Raw genomic sequence first — 15,177 nt, forward strand, 5'->3', positions numbered from 1 at the left:
TGAAGGACAAGCACAACTCGGGACGTGGGCGACAGCAGGACATCCACGGGCCAAAACTCAGGGCCGGGGGATGGAAGGAGCATCACAAACGTGGGGCTGAAGACACCCATCGGCCATCATCTTCAAAAAGAGGGCCCCACGGGGAGAACGGGTCTCCGAGACAACGGCGCGGGGCGGCGGAGGGCTGGGCTTTTGCTGCATTTCCTAGTCACGGGCACAATACTTCCGCTCGAACGGAGACAACTCTCCAAACATCTCTGCATCCCGAGGGCTCCCGTGCCCTCGCCTCTTCCCCCAGAGGCTCTCCGAGCGTGCAGAAAGCCTGCCGCCTGCCGTGAGCTCCGGGCACTACGCGGCGCCCTCTGAATCACTGCCGCTCTGTAGTTACTTCAAGTTAGTGTGACGTGTGCCAGCCTCTCTCTGTGTGCTGTCACCATAAAACTTCCACCGAGGGAAGCTTACGATGGCCTTACAAGTAAAGGGACGCCGGCGGTGGTGCAAAGCCCAGGAAAACACACATTCGGAGTCAGGACACCAAGTCACTTCCTCGCCGAGTGCCACGGCGCCCTGGGAGCGGCGCGCTAACGACGTTTTCAGGCCAGCTCCACGCTGCCTCAGCCTGCAAGTCGCTTCACCAACAGACTGTTGTATCAACACTTCCAGCGCACTTCCCGGCAGCACCCGGCCCTCTTCACGACGACCACTCACACTGAAGACTCAGGCAGGAGACACGAGGAGGGCTTTGCACAAGCGCACGCGGCCTGTCCACGGGAATGTGCTTTCAAGCCACCTCTGCATTCACCGTCAAGCCTTCATGAGAACAAGTATTTCTATCATCTGCACAAGAAAACCACCCGGGACGGCACATGCTTCCCGACATACGCCCTGCACGCTGACCACCCGGTCTTCCTGACGCGTCTCTCTACGCCCCGGCTGACTGTCGAGCCCTGTGCCGTGCACACGTCAGAAAGGCGGTGTTTCCGGTCCGTGAGCCCTCCTCACACTCAACGGAGCAGAGAGCACGAGGAAAAGGGACGACGTCAGCAGAAGACTGACGGGAGGCAGGCATCGCAACACCCAACTTAAATGTTCACTTCACGTGCGTTCGTTTTTCTTTCCAAGGGAAAGTCGGGCAGTTGTTCCTGAAAACCCCATCCAGAAAGGGGCATTGCCATCTGCCATCTGAGGAAACGCTAAACCGCTTTCTCCAGTTTTACAGGGACAATTGTCCATAATTTCAGACATGTTGTTGCCATTCGTCCTCCACTTTGGCCACCCAGCTTCCCGGCCCCCACCCTGTGGCTGGGAAATGGTCCGCTTTGAGGAACAACCTGGGCCAGAGGCGGAGCTGAACGCACAAAGCACCGGCTCTCCCAGACCCTTCTGCACCTGGGGACAGTGCTGGACGCGCGGGGCCCAGACTCTGGATGAGAAGGACAGGCGGTGTCCAGAGGGGGTCGGCCCACCCGCGGCCCCGGCCGTGCAGCGGGCAGTGCAGTGAGCTCCCGGGACACGCGGCTTCACCTTCCGCAGCCGGGCTGGGCTCGGGGCCTCCAGGCCCGGTCCCCCCACCCTCCTGGAGACACTGTGACCCTCGTAGCGTACTTACAAAAAATAGTTCGTTTTTCTGCCCCGATCTCCCCGGTGGCTTGTGACCAAGCCCCTGGACTTAGCGTGCCTACGTAACCCGCTGTGCATCTTCACGATGTAGAACGCCGTCCGCTTCCCTCAACGGACGGCACGAATGTGCGTGAGAAACACACCGCCTTCCGGCTCACGCCGGCACAGCGCGCGCCCCACGCTGTTCGCACTTCTCTTCATTGTTCTCCTTTGTTCCCCTACTGGTCACGGTCAAGTTTGGGCACCACAGGGAAAAACACTCTGCCGTAACCACACTTGCCTGAGCCACTCAGCAATGACCGTCGGAGCAGCAGCCACTGCAGACTGGTGCCTGCTGCTGACCAGCTGCTCTCCCCAGCTTCCCGCAGCTCCCCAGTATTTTCACCAGGCCGGGAGGGTGGGTGGGGCGGGCAGCTCCTGGCGAGTCCCAGTCCCAGCGCCCTGCTCGGAAGCACGGTCTCCAAGATGATCGCACGGAAAAGCAACTCCCCCCACAAATCGCAAAACCAAATGCAATTTAGAAAATTCTTGCACGGTCCCTGCTATCACTCGACTCCCCGCCCTTCTCACACGCAAGGGAGGAACGACGCCCACATTCAGAGGCACGAGATCCTGCTTCCTGGCCCGCGGCTAAAGGCCAGGGAGGTGCCCTGGCGAGAGACGGTGGGCGCCGGGGTCGGCACTGGGCGCGTTCCCGGTGCCCCTGCCACCAGCATCGCCTCGCTCCCCCAGCCGCGGGCTCCAGTCCTCAAACTGGATCAAACCAGAACCAAACGCTGACCCTTCCCGACCACGTGCAGAAAAGAATGTGCGGGAACCACGGAGAGTTATGGGGCTGAAAGGGATGTCCAAAACCAGCTGGCCCCCAGGGCTTTCCAACCGTCCTCCTCGGACCCTTCGAGGCCAAAGGGCGTCAGCCCACGAGGCCCCGGGAAGCCCTGCCCTCCCCGGAGCTGGCCTCAGAGACAGGCTTCTGCCCACGAAGCTCTTGACTACAGCGTCTAGTCCCCCCTGTATTCCATAGGCTCCGAGAGGTTACCTGGGGACAGCACCAGGACGGCCCCGCCCCAGGGCTCTGAGCCCGCGCCTCCACGCACCTGCACGCTCCGCCATGTGTCGCCCTGGGCACACCTGTGTCAGAGGCAGGGGACCGAGGACAGGCCTGGCCCATGATGACGTGCAAACTGCCAAGCAACTTGTTAAACTCTGAAGCCACGGCTTTTTCCTTATTTGCTATTCCAGTGATTAGTCTAGTTATCTTAAAAATGTAATCACAGGTTAGTGCATTTTAACTGTACGATAGGCCAAGAGTTGACGGACGGTAAAGAAAATCACAGTGTGACGCAGCTGCTGTGAAGCACACTCAACCCCCTTGTTATATCCAGGGGGGGATACGTTTCTGGACAAAGCAGCAAAGGAAGGAAGAATCAGAACCCTAAATGTCCTCGACGAATCAAGTGAGAGCTGAGAGGACAGCTGGGAACAATCAGACAAGATGCCTAAGCACAGGTCACTTTCAAAAGATTCTGGCACTAAAGGCGCCACCGAGGGCCTTAGAGCTGCTCCCTCACCCCACGCTGGGAGCGTGCACCAGGCACTACGCTACATAAGCACCAGGGGCAGCGCGGCACGGAGCAGCACGCGGCCACTGTGGGGACACACTGTGGGGGCCGTGCTCGGACTCAGGCTCCTGTGCGGCTGAGGGAAGGTCAAGTGCAGTTGCCCTGACACAGAAAGGCAGCCACTCGACGGCAGAGTGCGCACGGAGGTGTCATGGGGGGCTGAGTGGGACAAAGGGCCTCTGCTAAAGAACCCCAAATCTGCATTTCCAGGACCACCCCCTGGGGCCCTCTCAGGGCAAACTGCTGTGCCCCTCCGGCCCTGGGGAACAGGTGTGGGGCCAGACCACCCAGTCAAACACGGCCGCCACCGCTCAGTATCTGCGGGACTCCAGGCGGCACCCAACCTCTCTGTGCCTCGATGTCCTCATCTGCAAGCCGGGGTCATGACAGCACCCGGCCTTCTAGGGCGGTTTACGGTACAGACTGTGCTCCGCAGGAGCATCCTGGGGCTTCTGTGAGATAACCCACAGTGAGAGGCACAGAGGCGATAACTGTTGGCCATCATCTCATTTCACCCCCCGACATCCGACACCCACCTACCCAACCCCCGGTCAGTGCCTGACCCCGGGCGGACACCAGCGAAAACTTGCTGAAGAAAGCGAATGCCGCAGGGACTGTCCCCAGCCGGCCAAAGAGCGCGAGCGCCAACGGCTCAGCAACGAGGGGCAAGGTGGGCTCCAAGTCCCGCTGGCCGCCACAATGGACCGTGTTCCTCCAAAACTTACCGGCCACGACCCAGGGATACCTGGGGAGAGAAGGGGGAGGGGAGTCCAGTACGGACTGGCAGGCCAGAGCATAAGCTACGAGGCGCGCACCTGTGTGCCTGCGTCTAAACCGTTCGTTTACGTCGACCTGTTTGCTTGCGGAGGGAGAGGCCCTTATTAGTTTTTGTAAAATGCCATCAAGCAGCACAAGGGCTGAGATGCCATCTGCTGACAGTCTCCCTTCAGTGTCTCTGCGGTGGAGGCAGGAGCTGAGCCACAGAACGGCACCGTAAAATTCTAGACAGTTTCTCCAGCCCTTTGCATCAACTGCATTTCACGCTTAGTCACAAATGAAGCCCTTTATAGTTTGCTTGGCATAAAAATAACTACTATATCAGACTACCCGAAGTACTCTGCTCCTGCCGCATCTGTTCCCATGGTAGGGGACACAGGATGCCAAGACCTTACCTGTCACTCACGGTTTCCCCATGGGTTATTTTTAGAGTGGAAGAGTGTGCCTTCATTTCTTAACAGCACCTTAAGATTTTAAGAGATCGATGGCTCAGAAAGATCGATCAGTCTCAAGCAGAACGTTCACCTTTACATACGCGATTCAACGATTTCAGCATGTCGCTACATGAAATCAATTTCTGTATTACTGTTGGCAAAGATTTCAAACTACACAGGCAGCAGGGATAATTAGCCCATTTGCAAAGCAGAAAAACTTGGAAATGCAAGATATGCTCCAGGCTCCCAGATTTATTTTCAGAGCAAAATGAAATTTCCTCCTCGGAATAAGAATGAGACTCTGAGCCAGGAGTAAGAACTCCACAGGCGGACCTTCCCTGCCAAGTGAACCGCAATCCAAGTCTGCTGATTTCAGCCAAGAGCCTACTTCCAGTGACAGAGGAAAAACCTACAAAGTGGAAACATTTTGTCCACATCCCTAAATTAGCATGAGCAAGCGCTAACAAAGCCTCGCCTGTGCTTAGTTTCTGAGAGTAAAAGGGGGCACGGTTACTAACTGCTTCAGGACAACACGCAAAAACCAGGACGATCTCAGCAAATGGGACACGTGACCACCCTACCCACGAGGGACAAGAGAGGAACAAGACTTCTGAGGATGGCTTGCTCTATAGTTTTGATTTTTTAACCATATACATGTTTTATGTATTTGAAAAAAAATATGTATTCCAAAAAAATATAAACCCTAAAATTAAGAATAAACAAAAATGACTGACCTTAATTGTATACCAAGTTCTAAGTGGTTATGTGACTTCGCCTTGCTTTAAAACCCATGACTCTAACTACACTTATATGGACAACAGTGCACTGTTTACCCAGGGAAGAGGGGGAGGTAGATAAAGTAAAGGGGGTCAAATATGAGGTGACAGAAGGAAATTTAACTATGGGTGGTGAACACATGTGCAATATACATATGACACGTTACTGAAGTATACATTTAAAACCTACATAATTTTATTAACCAATGTCACCTTGATAAATTTAATTTTTAAAAATCTAGCTATACTTAACCCTTGAACAACGGAGGAGATTTAGGAGCACTGATTTAGGAGTAATTTCTGACTCCTCCAAATCTTAAGTACTAATAGCCTACCGTTGACCGGAAACCCTACCAATAACACAAACAGTAGATCACCACATACTTTGTATATTAAGTACTGTATTCTTACAATAAAGTAAGCTAGAGAAAATATTCAGATCATAAAAAATACATTTATGTATATATTTATTAAAAAACATGTGTATAAGTGAACCCACGCGGTTTGAACCTGCATCGTTCAAGGGTCAACTTGCATATGGTCTTAAGACACATTTATTTGAAGACCCAGAAGAATCACAAAAAAATTCTAAAACTTTGCTCAGGATGATTAGCAAAGTAAGCTAGAAAAAATATTCAGATCATAAAAAATACATTTATGTGTATATTTATTAAAAAACATGTGTATAAGTGAACCCACGCGGTTTGAACCTGCATCGTTCAAGGGTCAACTTGCATATGGTCTTAAGACACATTTATTTGAAGACCCAGAAGAATCACAAAAAAATTCTAAAACTTTGCTCAGGATGATTATAACAATATGGTACTAAAAATCTGAAATGACTTTACGTATATCATAGGATAAAGAAAATAATGTTAATATCATTAGAAATCAAAATGGTTAATGTAAGTCAAGAAATTTAAAAACAAAATAAGGGGTAAAACTGAGTTTTAATTTGTAAAGGAAATACCAACATGAGATCCAGGTTTTTCTTCTTATGAACATCTGTGTCTAGCTCTGTGCCCTGAAAGGACCTAAGACGCTAGCCGCTGGGACACTGCACCCACCTAGTCCCCGATACTGATTTCTAAAGGGCATTCCCCACCAAAGGAAACCAGGGCTCCTCAGAGGAGCGACTTCAGATTCCAGGCAGGAAAAACGCAAAGTGGGCCTGGGACAAATTTTGGGGCAGGAAAACAATGGTGCATTCAAAGACTAATAGGGCCTTGGCCAAAGGACACAGGAGCCAATCTGAGGGGGACAATATGAGCATCCAAGGAGTAATGATGATAATTAACTGGGATTCACCGAACACGTACATATCTAAGTGTCCATGCTAGGTGACAGAGAGAGAACAAAAAGGGACTCTCCACGGAGGAGTATCGGCTGACAAACGAAGGAGGACCAAGAGTGGGAAACGTCACCGCTTTGCAACTTCCAGAGTCAGAACGGACTTGGGCAGGAACACGGGCGGACGCTAACACGACGAGGAAGTGCCCTGGTGACCAGGCCGGCCCTGGGGCACGGGCGCCATGTGGCCCTCCACAGACTCCTAAGTGCAGAGAGAGTCAGAGAGGTCTCCAATCACTGCCCTAGCACGGTGACCCCTCCCTCCACCACAAGAAGGAGACCACTGGAAACAGCGTCCCCCCTGAAGTGGTGCCACAAACAAGACAAGCGAGGACGGCGGGGGGCGAGCGTGAGATGGCAAACCGTGGGACATAAAGTACACTTATTTACACTTGACGATGGTCCCTCCCGGCATGCGCGGCTCTTCTGATTAATTTTCTAACCGACAGAAAGTGTGACTATGGTAAGCTGTCACAGTGGCTGTCACCATGCGTAAAACGTCCTCCGGACAGAACCGCTTCCTGAGCAGAGGCGAGAAGAGCAGCGTCTCCGCGGCCCATCACACGCAGGGCAGAACCGGCTCTCCGGGGCCGGATCCGGATCCAGATCCCTGCTTCACCCCGGCACTGGGGCGCGGCACACACCGGGAGCCAGAGTGGCCTTCTCTGAGGGCGGCGCGCTCACCGGGGCTGGGGAGGAGGAGACAGGCCCATGGGATCGAAGGGTCCGCTCTCGCCAGTGGCCCTCAGAGGCGGCCTGTGCGACAGGAAAGGCCCTCTCGACAGGACCCAGAGACCAGCGGGGTGCGGGATGTGCGGTGACGAGGCAAGGCTGTCCCCGGCTTCTGACTCTCGGCCGGGCTGAAAACCGAACCATGTACAGCATGAGGGACCGAGGAGGGGACAGATGCCTCCGTCACCTCCGGGGAGGCTCTCAGCTGCCTCCTCCCAGCCTTGACCCTCAGCTCAGAGTGGCACCTCCAAAAGGCCCTTCCTGGGTCCCAGAGACTCTGCGGCCCCCGCCCAGCCTGCTCCTGCCTCGGGCTGAGAAGCGGCGCGTCCTGCATGTCGGCTCTCTGAGGACAGGGGCCTGTCTGCCACCACCACGGTCTCGCAGGAGCCCGGAACCCAGAACCGTTTCCAGTCCCAGAGGGCTCCACCGGAGGGAAGGCTCTGTCCTGCAGAGGACAGGAAGACAAGGCGGGGCTCTCTCAGAAAGACGCGAGTTGAGTGTGAAGAGGGTGCCAACGGGCCAGGCTGCTCTGAAAGGGCATGTTTACTGTGCCCTAAGGACGTGTTTACCTGTCCCCTACGCCCATGGCAACGGAAGCAGCGCAGTGTCCTAAGGGCTCCCACTGAAAGAGCAGTCCAGGCAAGAGCAGAGCAGTCCAGGCACCACGAGCCCCAGGCGCCACTAGAACCTGCCCTCGGTGCGGGGACTTATAGCTGACTTCCCGCATCCTGATCAGCAGGCAAAGGCGCCCTCATTTACGCACTAACTTAAGCTCAGCAGGTGCCTGGCGGGACCTCGCCAAAGCACGAGGGGACACGGGCGGAACGGTGCAGGCTCTGGCCCGCAGTGCCCGAGGCTGGTGGCGGCGGTCTCCCCAGCACCCATCTCTCCGGCCTCCCTCCCCCGGCGCCCAGCGCACTCACTCTATGCTGCTACCGGCTCCGCCTACATCTCCGCAGGGCTCTCGACACACACCGACACTGGCAGACTTATCCGCAGGCTGTGACTCTAGGACCTTATTCCCTAGGGTGTTCTGATTCCTATGTATACTCCTGTCTCAGGGAGAGACGTGGGCAAAATTTGGGGTCCCACCCACAACTCAACCTGAATAGATTTTCTTTTCTCGGTTTTACATACTGGAGTTCTCTGAGTCAGATGTCTTAAAAATCTCATTTCTTCCTTTCAAAAAAAAACTCGATCTGCTGATAGACAACAGAACACTGCATTCCCGGCAACGGCATTCTCTTTCTTGTTTGTTTTACTGACTTCTTTATTTCAAAAAATGGGGAAAAATTAGAAAACACAGATAAGCAAAACGGGAAGAGAAGAGTACGCTCGAACTGCGCCTGGAAATTACTCGTGATTCAGAGCTGGATGTCTCGATGACGTTTTTCCAAGGGCCCACGGAATATTTCACAGGAACAAACACATGCTGGGTCACCAGGAAGCCTCAACGCATCTCAAAGGACTGAAATAAATCAGAGTGTATTTGGGGACTGTGGCAGATTGACAGTCTGTCCTCCCAAAATTCACCATCCCCCAGAAGGCAGGGACTTTGGGAGGCAAGCAGATCACGAGAGGAGAAAGCTCCCCCTCCTGCCACCAGGCCACGAGAGTGAGGAGCTGGCCATCTAGGAACCAGGGGACTGGGCCCTCGTCTGACATCAAATCAGCTGGCATCTTGACCTTGGACTTCCCAGCCTCCAGAATGATGAGAAATAAATTTCTGTCGTTTATAAGACAGCTAGTCTATGGCATTTTGTTAGAGCGGCCCAAAAAGACTAAGGTATCGTCATGAAATTAAGCTAGAAATCAGCAAAGATAACTAGAAGATCCCCCCAAATGTTGACAAGTGACATACTTTTAAAAAACTTTATGAATAAAAAAAAAAACCACGATGAAATTTTAAATATTTTTACCTAAAAGAAGAAAAGTGTGGCTTATCCAAACTTGTGGGATACCACTAAAGGGGTGCTTAGAGGAAAACTTACAGCCTTAGACACATGTATTGGAAAAGAAAAAAGGATAAAAATCAATTAAGCATCTATCTCAAGAAACGAGAAAAAAGAACAAACAAAACAGATGCAAGAAATAAGAGCAAAAATTACAAAATTTTAAATAGAAAAAAATCAATAAAGCCAAAAGTTGATTCTTCAAAAAGACTAATAAAATTGATAACCCCCTAGCAAGAATGATAAGAAAAAAAGATGAAGCACAAATTACCAATATAAAAAAAATTTAAAGGGAATATTACAACAGCTTTTGCAAATAATAAGACTATAATGAACCACCATACACATATTAACTGGAAAGTCTGGGTGGCTTTAACAAATTCCTGGGGGGGAGGGGAAATAGAAAATCAGAAAAATCCTATTTCCACATAAAAAAAAAATGAATCTGAAATTAAAGCCTCTCATTAAGAAAACTCTATACTAGTTGGTTTTGCCAAGCAATTCTTCCAAAAATCTAAGATAAGACCAGACCCAGAAGAACTTTCTGGGCAAAAACAAGGAACATTTCCCACCTTGTTTTATGAGACCAGCAGAACCCTGATACCAAACCCGACAAGGACAACGCAAGAAAATAAAATTACAGACCACCCTCTCTCGTAACACAGATGCAAGAATCCCAAACAAAATATTAACCCCCCCAAAATACAGTGAAAGATGAACACACTGAGATCCAATTGGCATATTCTAGAACACAAATTAAAAAAAGAAGTTAACTCACCACGAATAAAGAAAAACCACCTGATTGTCTTTGCAAATGCAGAAATACATTTAAGAAAAGTTTACACATGCAGAGAACAAGCTGACGGTTACCAGATGGGAGAGGGTTGGGGGATGGGAGAAAAAGGTGAGGGATTAAGAAGCACAAACTAAAAACAACAACAACAACAACAACAACAACAACAAACCGGCAGTTAGAAAACAGTCACGGGGATGCGACGTGCAGCCCAGGGAAGACAGTCAGTGATGCTGTTATAACTACGAACGATGCCAAGTGGGTCCTAGACATAAGTTATATAAATATCTAATAACTAAGTTGTACACCTAAAACTAATATAATGCTGAATGTCACCTGTAATTGAAAATATCAAAAATTTTTTAAAGTTAATATTAATTTGATTTTCAAAAAAACTCTGAGCAAACTAAGAATCGAGAACAGTCATATTTTGATTAAAATATCTACAAAAAAGGTACATCGAATATCATCTGTAATGGTGAAATACTGAAAGTTCTTCTGATATTGGAAACAACAAAGGATACTGCTCTCACCACTTCTATGCAACACTGTGCTGGAGATCCTAGCCAGGACAATAAGGCAAGAAAAAAAATGGTTATAGCACTGGGAAAGAAGGAAAAAAAAGAAACTTACCTGCAGACATAATTGTACACATAGAAAATACAAGAATTATTATTAGAAATAAACATTTAGCAAGAGAATACACAAAAATCAATTCCATCTCCATGTACTACTAATATACAATGACATAATTTACCTATAAAGGTATAACTTTTAACGGCATCCATAATTATCAAATATCTATGAATAAGTTAAATGCTTGTAAGACTTATATACAGAAAACTGCAAAATGTTAAGACAAATTAAAGAAGACCTAAATAAATGGAAAGCTATATTGTGTTCATGAATTATAAGACCAATACTAAAAAGATGTCGTTTCTCCCCACACTGGTCTACAGATTAAACACAATCTCAATTAAAATCACAGCACATTTTTCTGGGGAGAGATTGCCAAGCAGATCCTAAAATTTACCTGAGAATATAAAAGATCAAGATTAGCCAGGTAATCATGAACAGCAGCAAAGCTGGAGGATTTAAATTACCAGATATCGAGAGTGACTAAATCTGGTCATTCAGTCACTGTGGTAGTTGTGCAGAGATGAGTCCAGAAAGAGACCCACACTCACGGCCTCTTGAGTTAGGACAGAGGTGACACTGCAGTGCACTGGGGAAAAGACTGTCTTTTTAATGGATTATGGGGGGGTCAAATGGGTATCCACAAATTTAAGGGAAGAAAATGGGAATCTCGGCCCCACCTCACACCATAAACAAAAATCAATTTCAGATGGATTTAGATCTATAGATCTAAATGTGACAGATAAAACAATGAAGCTTTTACAGGATAGAATCTTCGTGAACTTCATGCTATCTTTCAGTGAACAGAGAGTATTAATGGGGCGATATTAAAATTTAAAATCGTTTATCACGGCACCAATGAAAGAGTGCAAAGGCACACTCACGCAAGAATGAAAAAGAAAATCTGTCATACACACACATATGTACTCAATATGTAAAAAGAATGCTTTCAAATCACTGAGAAACAAAACAAATAACCCAATCAAAAAAATGGGCAAAAGACAATCACCTCACGAGAGAAGAGATCCAAATGGCCACTAAACACACCAGGGCAACTCTGCCTCTGCATGCTGACCGGTCGTCAGGGAGTGTCCCTCCACTCATCACCACCAGACAGCGACAATGAGAGTCCCGACAGAGCCGGGCGTCAGAGGACGACTGCCTGCTCACACCCTGCTGGTGGCAGTGCAAACTGTCACCACCGCCGCTTCGGGCAGTGTCTACTAAGGCTGACCAAATGTGCACTCTATCACGCAGCACATCCAAAAGAAATGTATACATATCTGCACCAAAAAACAAACAAATAAAACGAGCAAAGATATTCAGGGCATCATCTGCGGAAACCAGAAACAAGCCAGACAGCGCGAACAGTAGAGAGAATAAACTACGGTATATGCATTCACACGCTGGGTCATAGACAGCAGGTGAGAACGAACGAGCTCGGGACAACGTGGCTGGATCTCACAGACATAACACTGCACGAAAGAATCCAGAAACCAAATACACATGTTACTGTATTTCACTCAATGAAGTCGAGAACATGCCAAAGTAATCGGTGGCAAAGGCAAAGCCACGCTTGGCTCTGGGGGACAATGACCGGGAGTGTGCACGAGCGGCCCCTGGGAAGCTTAGTAATGTGTCTTCCTTGATCTAGGTGTTGGTTATGAGTGTGTTCACTCTGTGAAAACTCCACTGAGACGTACACTTATGATTTGTGAATTTTTCTAAATCTTTGAAAGTATGTTATTACTTGCCCACATAATGCGCCGGGGGGTGCAAAAGCCTTACTTTACTCATATGCCTATCAGGTTACACTATCAGCCACCAAACGAGACAAACGCCGGGAAAGGGAAGGGTCCAAAATCTGATTTCTTAATGTTCCTGTGTTTCTGAAATCTTGGACTCAGGTATTCAGGTGGTGAGGTGAACAGGTGACATCATCATGTTCTCCACTCAATGAGGCATTTCCAGGTTACCACACTGAGCAGCAGCCAGAAACAAATCATTGAGCAACTGTCCCACCCCACTGGTGTGACAACATCCACCGCACAAGACTACTCTACAAAACTCCTGTCCCTTTCCTGTTATGTCCTTGTGCTCCTTCTTTCAAAAAGCTACCTTATCAAATGCATATCTGACATACACTTCAGTATATTTTCCTTGAATTACATTAAAACAAATACAATTACCAAAAAAAAAAAAAAAAAAAAAACAAACCCATACAGCAAAAAGATTTTCAAACACATAAAATATAATTTGGCCAATCCTTTTAAGCTTCTGGTAATAAAATGTGATCTAAACAAACTTGGTAATTTAGAAGATTCAAATGAAAAAAATCTTAGTGATTCTCTAATCAAAAAAAGGGGAACGTTTTAGCACTAATACCCAATTATTGTTGCTAAAAAGGAAATCCAAATGTTTGGCTTATCAATCTTTCAGGAGAACTGACTAAAGCCAAGAAACGCATTAAGGCTAGTAATTATTCATTTCCTAATTTACCACTGCAGACCCGTCATGAGAGTATAAATGCATGCTTTTTCATCTACCTGAAAGCACCATAAAGGCACCTATTATGAATAAGTAAAATGGCACCTAGACAGCTCATAAACACCGAAGTAACCTTCACATCTCCTACTATGCTCTGTGCCATTTCCTTTACCTTCCAGCTCATACTGTCTCCCTTCACCTGTCATTAAATCCTCACTCCGCTCCGTAAGAAAAGGCTTTGAAACATTAGTCCAAATGCAATAGACTTAGATTAACAACGTCAGTGTGATTCTAAGCCTTATAATTCTCATCTGCCAAGGAGAAAAGTTCCAAAGGATTCCATCTCCAGTCTTCTATTCCCTCAAAGAAATTTGACGTGTAAAACACAGGTGTTCTGATAAAAATGGGCTGTGAAAATATTTTTCCTGTGAAATCCGTGCTATCTATTCATTAAATTTCATTAGGAAACTGGAAATACATGATGCAATCCCTGAGAAATACACGTTTAGCAAGAAATGTCTTAAGACAACAGGTCGAAAGGCACCACGTAGCTTGGCTGCTCCACGGCCCTTTCTCAAACACTTTGGAGCACCACCCCCAGTCCAGGCAGCTCCTCTGCCGGGCCGGAGAAAGAAAGGAAGAGTTACGAGGTGCTTTCACATGACTCTAGAGGGCCACAGTTTGTTCTCCGAGAAGCTTCATCTTCAGGAACTTCACGTATACGTGACTTACAAATACCAGAACCATTTCATAAATGACTGCACAAAATACTCCTCTAAAAACATCAACACCATAGAAAATAAGAGTATAAAAAAACATTTAGTGGGGAAAAGTCTGTAACACTGCAGGTGGAAAGCATCCATACCTGTGGAAGTGCAGTATTGAGCTGCCTCTGCAAGGAATCTCTTTCATGGCCGACCTCGTGTAATTTCCCCTGGGTTAATGCCAGCGTTTCTTGAGTCTCTCTCAGCGTGTCAAGAAGACGGTCCCTCTCCTCCAGCATGGAGACCATCAACTGTTCGAAATGTGAATCTGCATCTGGCTGCGAAGGGGAGCTGGACCCATGGCTCCCACTTCCTCCCGGGGGGCCTTCTGCTTCACTGATGGTCGGCATCACCTCGCACATCATCTCGAAATAGAAGACCCAGACTACAGTCATTAAGTGCGAAATAAAGGCTCCCACAAATCTGCAACCTCGTACCTATCTGTAGCTAATAAATGAAAGGTTGACAGCCCCATTATTCTCAGATCTGACTATGACGCCCTGAACATAAATAAGCTGGGAAAACATACACACGCAAATCCTAAGTGCTGGAGCGCACGAGATGAAGACACGAACACAGGAATCCTGGGACCGGGTGAAGACCAAAGACCACCCCTCACGTGGAGAACACACCCTTGGTGTTTTGTTGGAAAGGCTGTACTTTCTGGTTGTTGAAAACAAGTGTGCTTCTGTAACCCATTTATTTTTTTCTATTTCCCGGTGAGGGAGAGAAAGTCAAAACACATGCCACCCGAGCCCTTTTCAGGAAAAGCACAGAAGGAGCATAGAGCCAGTAAAACTGACGAGCACAAAATCCATCAGGCATCCGGCAGGAATGTGTGCAGTCAGCTCTTGGGAAGGACTGGCGGCCCCCTGAATCCTTGGGCTGGATGTGGGGGACGCTACAAGGGCTGGCTTCGCTGAGGGCTCGGAGAAGTGTTTTTCAATGGCTGCAATGGTTGGTCAGACAACCTGACTTACGTAAGTTAACAGACCAAAAAAAAAAAAAAATTCCACAATGGAAATACAGCAGGTCGACACAGCCGTGGACGGATAGGAAGGAAGGAAAAGCGAAGGACGAGATTATGAGAGGCTATTAAGTGTCCCAAATGCAATGAGGGGAGAGGGGAAGGGGGGCCGGTATCCCAGGCTGCCGGCAGTATGCGGGGATCCGCGGACCCCCGGGAGAGAGATGCCCCAGACCGCGCACCTGATGGTGATAACTCGTGCCCCGC

At 48.6% G+C, this 15,177-nt stretch overlaps 1 protein-coding gene across 2 annotated transcripts in view; it reads right to left on the reverse strand.

Annotated features, from left to right (window-relative positions):
* PPFIA1 (PTPRF interacting protein alpha 1) overlaps positions 1-14,337 on the reverse strand; it is a 75,309-nt gene extending 60,972 nt beyond the window's left edge. Inside the window, exon 1 of one of the 2 annotated variants that reach the window (XM_025046154.1) lies at positions 14,045-14,337. In XM_025046154.1, the coding sequence (XP_024901922.1) occupies positions 14,045-14,308 (264 nt within the window). In that variant the 5' untranslated portion in view covers positions 14,309-14,337. The remainder of the gene's footprint in view (positions 1-14,044) is intronic. The other variant, XM_006910995.3, reaches the window with a different exon arrangement.
* Positions 14,338-15,177: the final 840 nt, after the last annotated feature.

Source organism: Pteropus alecto, unplaced genomic scaffold, assembly GCF_000325575.1.
Source record: "Pteropus alecto unplaced genomic scaffold, ASM32557v1 scaffold43, whole genome shotgun sequence".
Classification (NCBI taxonomy): domain Eukaryota; kingdom Metazoa; phylum Chordata; class Mammalia; order Chiroptera; family Pteropodidae; genus Pteropus; species Pteropus alecto.